Below are 8,549 nucleotides of genomic sequence, written 5' to 3'. Positions count from 1 at the left end.
TGCTTCCTGGCTAGGGCCCGGCCCGGTCTCACCCCTGCAGCAGGTGCCTGGCTCCTGTCCCCATGGGGTGGGCACAGCCTGGGCTCCGTTTGGCTCCTGCCAGCACTCAGATGCAGGAGCAGGGCTGGCTGCTGGCTCAGCCATCTCCCCCCGGACAGAGAGGCACGCCCGCATGCAGTCAGCTCGACCTTTTATTTGGGTTTATGACAGACAGATGGTTCCCGAGTCAGTGTTTAAGGCCCACGCCCCTGCAGCCTCCCACGGGCTCAGGTCAGACCCGCTGGTGGGGCTGGGGCTCCTGCCACGCTGCAGCAGCCCCGTCCCTCGCCCCGAGCACGGCGTGGAGCAGAGCAGGGGAGGGGGCCCGCCTGGCTGCCAGGCAGCTGCCCCCAGCCCCAGTAGCAGCAACACAGGTTTGAGCAAGCAACCTTCCCTTCCGACCCTCCCTGCAGCACCCGCAGGGGCTGTCCTGGAGCCAGGAGCAGTCCTTGGCACAGCTGGGAGGAAGCTGATGGCCCCAGCGAAGAGCCCGATGGCAGGGGCAAAAGAAACAGGGCCCTCGGCTGTGGTGCCATCGCCAGTCCCCAGAGCTGGCCCACAGCAGAGGCACCGCTGCTGGCTGAGCAGGCCCAAGGCAAAGGAGACGTCAGGGGCAGCTCCCCAGGAGGCCTCGCGCTGTTCCGATGTTGGGGAGGCTGCAAATTCAGTCCCAGAGCCCCCAGGTCCAGCAGGGCTGAGCCCCCTGCTCGGGGCGCTGGGGGGAGGACATGGTGGAGACCGGGGAGGAGAGCCGAGAGCCGGGCTGGGGTGGTGCGAGCGCTCTGGCGCTGGTTAGCTGATGCTCCCCCCCTTCAGGCTTTTACACGAGACGCTCCCCAGCTTGGTCAGGAAGTCTCTCTGCTTCCACTGGGCAATGCAGTCCTCGGAGACGCGGAAATCAGCCTGGAGAGCAGAGCAAGGGGACGGGGGTCAGGGCTGAGGCACCCAGGTTAGGGCTGCCTGCAGGGCAGCAGCGCCTCGCTCAGCTCTGGGGAGCTTTCGTGCCCTGTCCCAGCCCCACACGCAGCTCCTCACCTGCAGCTTCTCGAAGACTTTCTTCTTCGGCTTGAGCTCGTCATCGGGCTCCCCATCCTCGTAGCCCTCCACATAGACGCGCTCCCCAGCGCAGCACCCAGCCGGCGGGTCCAGGGGCTCCACCTGCCGCGGCTCCCCCATGCTGCAGAGGGAGCAAAGTCACCCTGGGGTGGTGCCGCAGCCCTTCGGCACCGCTGGGCTCCGTCCCCTCTTGGGGCAGCCCCGATCCCCCTCACCTGGAGGCGCACAGCACCATGCCCTGCGACTCCACGCCCCGCATCTTCTGGGGCTTGAGGTTGCAGAGCAGCACCACCAGCCTGTCCTGCAGCTGCTCCTTGGGGACGAACTGCACCAGGCCGCTGACCACAGTGCGGGGCTCGGGCTCGCCCACGTCGATCTTCTCCACATACAGGCTGTCGGCATCCGGGTGCTAGCAGACAGAAGCAAGGTGAGGCGCAGGGAAGGGGGCTGGGATGGCAAAGAAGGCGGCAGACCTGACCCCTCTGCCACCCCACGCACACTAAGTGCCCACGCTGCCATGCACGCAGACCACCACCCTCTTCCCGCGGGCCCGTACCTTTTCCACGCTGATCACTTTGCCGACGCGGATGTCCAGCCGGGACGGGACAACGTTCTCTGGCTCCGAGTTCTTGGTGCCTTTCTCTGCAGGCTCTGCGGTGCAAGGGGAACAGTTGCAGCAGTCAGCACAAACCCAGGCAGCACACAGTGACCCCAGATGCTGGACCCAATAACCCCTGAATTCCCTGTTTGTCTACACACCCCTGTCTGTCCCTCCTCTGCTTTGCCAGCCCCTCAAGCAACAGCAGAGATGCACGGTGGCATCTCTGGGGCAGGCCAACAGCCCCGGCTCTGGCTATTCCTCACTCTGCTGGTGCTCTCCAAGGCTGTAGCTGGAGGGACCCTCCCCTTCCCAGCCCCATTGCCCCCAGGGCCCCATTGCCCCCAGCACCTCCTTACTGGCTTTGGACAGGTTGGGATAGGCTGCGTTCGTCAGCTTCTTCAGCTCCGGGCTGTTGAATTTCTCTCTGATAGGGTCAAGCAGTTTGTTCAGGGCCACTTCCACTGAGTTCTTCAGGTCTCCGGGATGCACAACCTGCATCGCGACAGACGGGCGGGTCTCCGCACGGTCTCCCCCAGCACAGGGGGAGAAGCAGAGTTCAGGTCCCTGATCTGAGGCCAGAGAGGTGCTGAGATCTCTCCTCTCAGCTTCAGCAGACACGTGTCTGGTCCCAGAACAAGATAAAAGCACATCTTCTGGAAAGGTGGATACCCTGCTCGCCTAGGGGTGAGGCTGACTCGGCTAGACACGCGCACATCTCAAAGGTGCAGGGAGATACCTTAGCTCGAGAGCCCTGACAAGGGTGCTAGTGACAAAGGGCAGGGCTGACTGCGTCTGAGGGGGGACAAGCCTCTGTGAGAGCTCCTGGCTGAGGCAGTCCTGCAGCAGGCAGAGCCCAGTGTCACCAAATCCCAGGAGGGGACAGCAAGCACCTCTCCCTGGCACGGATTTTCTCCCACAGAGCTCGTGGGAGCCTCAGGGACGGGGGGGGTGTTCAGCTCCTCCCTGCGCTCACCTGCTCAGCAAAGTCCTTCTCCAGGGCCTCGTAGTCCGTGTACGTTTTGTTTCCTCCCCATTTTTCTTCCCGCAGAATCACGAACTCTGTGAGATTAAGGCTCAGATCAGCCCACGGGACTCACCCCCTGCTCAGCCAGATGAACCACCCCACTTCGCCCGGGAGCTGAGGGGCTGCAGCAGGGCGGGGGCGGGCAGGGGGCAGCCCGCTTCGGGGGCCGCATGCTCCCATCCCCTCCTCTTGCCCCCCCAGAAAGCCCGGCCCTGGCGCCTCAGCGTGGGGAGCCCTCACCTGACTTGAGGGGGAAGAGGACGTGCTTGATGAAGGAGAGGACGCCGTTGTTCTCCACGTTGCCGGGCTCACAGAAAGCCTTCTTCAGCTTCTTCTTCACATCCTCCTTGCGGTCCAGGAGGTCAATCTTTGAGTCCTGGAGGAAGAGATTTCTGCAGCCCTTTTCCCAACCTCCTGCCCAAGAGAGGTCTTGTGCTGGCGCTGCTGCACCTTTTTCTTAGGCCCCAGTCTGAGTGAAGGGAGAAGTTTCCTCCTCTCAGGGTGCAGACTCCAACCCCAGCCGTGAACCCATGCCCAGCAGAGCCCCTGACCCCAGCCACCACGCAGGGACCGACCTCTTCCGAGGAGCTCATTTTGCTTCCTGTCAGGCCGGGAACCATCGGGTTCATCAGGTGGATGCGCTTGGCGTAGCCCAGGGAAGGGAGGTACTGGGAAGAAGCAAGGAGGCAAGTCATGGACAATCCTCTGCTGCAGGACAACCTTAACCCACGGCCCCGATTTGCTCCTGGCTCCAGGCAACCCTGAGCACAGCAGCGGGACCCAGCAAGCTCTCACGGGTTCACAAACCCCCGGCAGCCACCGCCAGGGACGCATGGCAGCCCCGTGTCGCACCCCAGAGCCCTGCAGACCACAAGAGCAGCAGCACGAGCTGCAGGGAGCCCTGTGATGCTAACACATCACCGACACTTCTCGCAGTGGATCTGGGAGTCTCCGAGCCCCGCACCAGGATCACAAGGGACTCCGACACCCCCGTTCCTGACCTTCTCTGCAAAGGTGAATATTTTCCTCTGATCAACTCCTCCGAACTGTGCATCAACCTTGAGGTACTCCTCGTCCAGGGCCTGCGGGGAGACGCGCAGAGCCTTGAGCTTGGCCCCAGGACACCAGGTCCCAGCTCGCTCAGCTTCTGGAGGCCCTGCCCAGCCCCGCTGGGCCCCGGGAACAATGCCCAGGGCCAGGCACGCAGCCTCACACATCCCCGTGGTCCTGGCCTTGCCCAGCACCTCCCCGGCACAGGGGCCCTGCCACGCACCTGCAAGCCTGGGTAGAGCAACCCGCTCAGCAAGGGGTGCTCCACCTGCTTCACCACCTCCGCTCCTGCCTTCTTGGCGTCGTGCTGCGTCACCACGGACGAGAGGCGGTACACGTCCAGCGTGTACTCCCTGGGGGAAGGGGCAATGCTGTCAGCACCAGGGAGGGGGGCGGCTATGAGGGCTGCTTCACGGGAACACGGGCTCTGGCCACGCCGAGAGAAGCCTGGAGGCAGCTTCGCTCTGTTCCCTGAATGATAATGCCTGGGAGAAGACCTGGGACAACAGAGCCCTAAGCCAGGCTTTCCCTCCCATACAGGACCAGGCGCCCAGGACTCACTTGCTGAGCTGGTAGTCCGTGCCCCGGACAAACTTCAGCTTTTCCAGGGGCACCCCGATGCTCTCCAGCATGGCTTTGATCACGTTCTCGTAATAGCGAGTGCGCAACTCCAGCAGCTCCCAGGGGGCCTTCATGTTGTCCAAGTAAGCGTGGAGGTCAGCGAAGAGGATCGTCACCTGGCACAGAGGGACAGAGACAGGGTTAGGGACCCGCAGCGTGGGGACAAAGCCCCCCCGGATGCGAGCTGCCCCTCCGGCCCCTCACCTCGCAGCCCCCCCGGCCCCTCACCTCGCAGCCCCCCCCGGTCCCTCACCTCGCAGCCCGCTTTCAGGAAGTCCGCGATCTTGGACATGGGGACGAAGTAGGCGACGTGCGGCTTGCCCGTGGTGGCGGTGCCCCAGTAGATCTTCACCTCCCGCTCCTTCAGGATGGCCGACAGCTTGTCCTCGCCCAGCACCTCCTGCGGGGAGCCCACGGACGTCCTGCGCGGCCCGGACACGGCGGCAGCAGGCAGGGGGGCGAGCAGGGAACCGCACACCAGGCCGGGCCCAGCCCCCCCCAAACCGCGCCGTGCCCCCGGTCCCCCCAACCTCCCCCCCCCCACTAGGCCCAGCCCGGCGCCGGTACCTGCAGGTTGCGGGTGATGAGCTGGTACTTCTCCTGCGGGCTGGGCGCGGCCTCCATGGCGGCGGCTGCGTGGAGAGGAGGCGTTAGCGGCCCCCCGGTGCCCCCCCGGTACCCGCGGCCCTCCCGGTGCCCCCGCCCGGCCCCACCGACCGGCCCCGCGTTGCATCAGCCTCGCCCGGTGCTCACCGGCTCCCTCCTGACGTCACTTCCGCCGCTCGGCGCGCTCCGCCAATCAGGGGCCTGGCGGGGCCGCCCCGCTAAGATGGCGGCGGCCAGGGGCCGGCAGCCCCCGGCCTGCAGGGTGCGACCGGCTCCGCGCTCCCTGAGGTCTCCCTGTGGTCTCCCCCCAGGCACCACGGGCTCGGTGCCGGTGCCGGAGCCCCCTCAGGCAGGGCAGGGCCGGGCCGGCCCCAGAGCGCTCCAAGCCGAGCACATCAGCATTTCCAAGCGTATTTCATGCAGAGTTCCAGCGAGGTGTGAGGCGTTTGGTCCTCCTTCAAGTCCTCACTCGTTAGGAACCACGTTAGCTACACCCTGCAGGGCCCAATTCACATTTCCAAACGTATTTCATGCAAAGAGTTCCAGCGGGGTGTGAGGCATTTGGAGGTGTGAGGCGTTTGGTTCTCCTTCAAGTCCTCACTGGTTAGAAACCACGTTAGCAGGCTGCTACACCCTGCAGGACCCAATCCACGATTAATTTATTAGCCTTTTGTTTCTTTCTGAAGCACCTAAGCGCTTGTAGGTCAATTGCAGAACTAGGCATGTCTTAGCTAGCGAGGGCTGCTCATCACTCCATGTGCTCCTGTACAGGTTGTGTGCTCGTGGCAGGTTCCCGAGGGTTTTTCTTCCTTCTGTGAGGTTACAGCGTTATTCCAAAAGTGCTAATTTTTGTTGTTTGGACAGAATGACAAGAGGAAACAGCAGAACTGCTGGTTTTTATTCCTGGAGTAGGTAACTTCCTTTTTTGAAAGCAGCAATAGTCAAAACAATGGAAAGACAAAAGGTGTTCCTTTAAATCTGTTGGTCAAAGGGGACAGGAAATACTTTGCCTGAGCCCAGATTCTCCTGCTGGGTGAGAGTCAGATAAATGCAGGGCTCTCAGGTCAAAAGATTCATGTTCGCGTGAATCCTCTCAAAGAAAAAAACACGTTTTGTTTGTAGATATTTTTAAACTATTGAATTTTACAGGAAGGCTTTTATCTTACGATCTTTCATTATAATACTCATTTTGTATGAGTGTTTAGAGTGACTAATACTCTGCTGAACGTCCTGTTAGTTATGTGACAGAACTGCTCTTCTGTTGCTCAGTTTTTCCTAACCTGGACAAGGCTCTTTGTTTGTTTAGTCTCTTTGGGGGATGGAAGTGCAGGCTGAGAGATGGGGAGCACTCTGTCAGAGAAACTGCTGCTCCATGGCCCAAGTTCTGCCTGCTTTCAAGGTTCCTCTCATCATCTTCCCAGATGATTCTGGCCATGCTGATCTAGTTGCCAGTTCTACAGAGTCAAAATACGACGATGTAGCCCCTTCTCTAGATAAAGCCAGATGTTTTAATGATAGTGAGCCAGACGACTCCTTGTTGGAACTGTCAGACAGTGAACAAGGGAATTCTCCTTTCAATTACACTGAGGAAGAGATCCAGGAAATCTTGGCAGATGATTGCTTGGAATGTGAGCAGCACATAACTAGAAAAAGCACTCTGAGCCAAAATGTAAGTGGGGAGAGTGAAAAGGACGTGAGCAGCAGCTGCACTGGGGCATCAGTCGTCTGTGAAGATGCAAAGGTAGCCTCAAAGATCACAGAGAAATCAAAAGTACATCTGTCAGTCCAAGCAACTGACATGCTGTTTGACCTTGATATTGAGGAGCTTCTAAATCTTAGCCCGATCGATGCTGATTATGTAGATCAGCCACTGGAGGACGATTATTTGGAGGATGTTGAATTCATGAATGATCACACAGCGTGTGATCAGACTGATGCTAGTAACTGTTTTCCCAGAGAATCCTCAGGGAGGCTGATGCCTAAAGGCGAGCAAACCCTGGGTGTGGATTGCCTGGGAAAGACTTCCTCTGCAGGCACAGATGTGTCCAACACCTGCAGTGATCATGTGGGAAAATCCATGCCCTGTTCAGACCTTGCCTGTGGCCAGCACAAAGCTGATGACAGTGCAGCACCTGTGCTGCTGAGAAGTCCCAAGCCATCTTCTGGGTCAGGAAACCAAGAACTTCCCAAAGCAACAACGAACGTTTTTTCAAGGAAATCAGACTCCCCAACGGATGATATGGAGCAGGAATCTTCAGATGCTAAACAGCCATCAGGCAGCATTGAAATAAACACACATTTCAGTTCTGACTAAAATGTTTCTGATTCTATTCCTTTTATTTTCTACTTGTAGTAATGTCCATATGAGCCCAAGCGTGCATATCACTACCAAAACCTTGCCACGTAAACCCACTACACTAGGCAGTCATTCCTGAGCCCCGGGAGGAGGAGAAGTAATTTCCTCACAGCCTCTAAATGCCTTTGCGCTCTGCAAAACGCCCCGGCAGCTCCCTGAACCACTTTGGCTGGCCGCGTGCTGCCGTTTCCCTCTTCGTTTTTTCTTGAGGTGCGCTGAAATAGTGGGGAGGTTCCCAGTGTTTTACCCGGTAAGGTGCCGCGAGGGCAGGACGCGGGGCTGGCACCGGAGAGGCTGCAGCAGCCCCGGGCAGTGCCGCTGCGGCTCCCGCAGGTGGCAGCAGCGGAGCGGCGCCGGGCGCGGCGCGGGGGGCGCCCCCTGCCCCCGGGCTCCCCCTGCCCCCGGGGCTCCCCCTGCCCCCCGGGCTCCCCCTGCCCCCGGGGCTCCGAGCCCCGCTTCTTTGGGCCCCCCCCGAGGCTGCTGCGGCCCCGCTGCACCTCGCTGTCCTCCGCATTGCCCCTGCTATGGCATTGCCACAGCAGAAACCTGCTGCTCCCGAGGGCTCGCTGCAGGTTTGTGGTCTGTGGTCCGGACGGTGGCTCGCTGCTTCCCTCGGCTAATGCTTTCTCCCCTGCTTTGCTCTCAGAATGTTATCTTCGTGGATTTATTTAAATAAAGAATGGTATTTTTGTAATCGTAAAACAGCACCACCAAAAGTTAGCGTTTGTACTGGTTCCGTGAAGCACTTTGCCCCTCTGTGTCTTCTGCGACGTGATGTGATAGATGTGCCCAAACATTCATGCCATCCATTGGCATCCAAAGACACAAACAACAGACAAACGCTCCAGAAGGGGAGCTGGAATGAAGGAAGCACACCCACCCCACCTCACCCAGATGCAGAGCTCTGTAACCCCACACCACAGGGGCGAGGCCGTGCTGGCGAGGAGGGCGCAGGGGAGGACGCAAACCGGGGCGGGAGGCCCGGCCTCCTCAATTCACGTTCTGTGGTGGTTGGGGGGTACTCGCTTTTCAGAGGGAAATAAGAAGTACACTTGCTAGCACCGCCGTGTGCAGGGATCCCACACAGCCATCAGTCTCCTTCCAGGGACTGGGACCGGCTCACGTGAGCTCCAGTTTGTGGCATCTGGGAAACATTACGTGGGGGCCGTGCTGTGGCAAATCGGCCACCAAAACAG

General features: G+C 60.1%; 2 protein-coding genes across 3 annotated transcripts; one reads left to right on the top strand and one right to left on the bottom strand.

Moving 5' to 3' along the window:
- Window positions 1–178: 178 nt before the first annotated feature.
- On the bottom strand, window positions 179–5,168 carry YARS1 (tyrosyl-tRNA synthetase 1). Of its 2 annotated transcripts, none has more exons than XM_080567069.1 (14): window positions 5,109–5,168; window positions 4,959–5,023; window positions 4,645–4,791; window positions 4,332–4,507; window positions 3,994–4,123; window positions 3,722–3,802; window positions 3,296–3,388; window positions 2,961–3,096; window positions 2,670–2,755; window positions 2,053–2,188; window positions 1,652–1,746; window positions 1,311–1,504; window positions 1,075–1,216; window positions 179–942 (listed from the first exon to the last, which is right to left on the bottom strand). In XM_080567069.1, the coding sequence occupies exons 1-14, from the start codon at window positions 5,122–5,124 to the stop codon at window positions 832–834; spliced, it is 1,608 nt and encodes a 535-aa protein (XP_080423195.1). In that variant the 5' UTR covers window positions 5,125–5,168; the 3' UTR covers window positions 179–831. The 2 variants fall into 2 exon arrangements, with proteins under 2 accessions (XP_080423195.1, XP_080423196.1); XM_080567070.1 differs by having other exon boundaries at window positions 5,145–5,168.
- Window positions 5,169–6,184: 1,016 nt separating this feature from the next.
- Window positions 6,185–7,433, top strand: LOC308182438 (uncharacterized protein). The gene is given in 2 exon segments (XM_080567073.1): window positions 6,185–6,407; window positions 6,409–7,433. Coding segments are annotated over 2 exon segments (975 nt in total). The 5' UTR covers window positions 6,185–6,335; the 3' UTR covers window positions 7,312–7,433.
- The last annotated feature ends 1,116 nt before the right edge of the window (window positions 7,434–8,549 follow it).

The sequence above is a fragment of the Anser brachyrhynchus genome (genome assembly GCF_964034855.1).
Source record: "Anser brachyrhynchus genome assembly, chromosome: 24".
Lineage (NCBI taxonomy): Eukaryota > Metazoa > Chordata > Aves > Anseriformes > Anatidae > Anser > Anser brachyrhynchus.
This window is presented reverse-complemented; position numbering and strand designations above follow the sequence as displayed.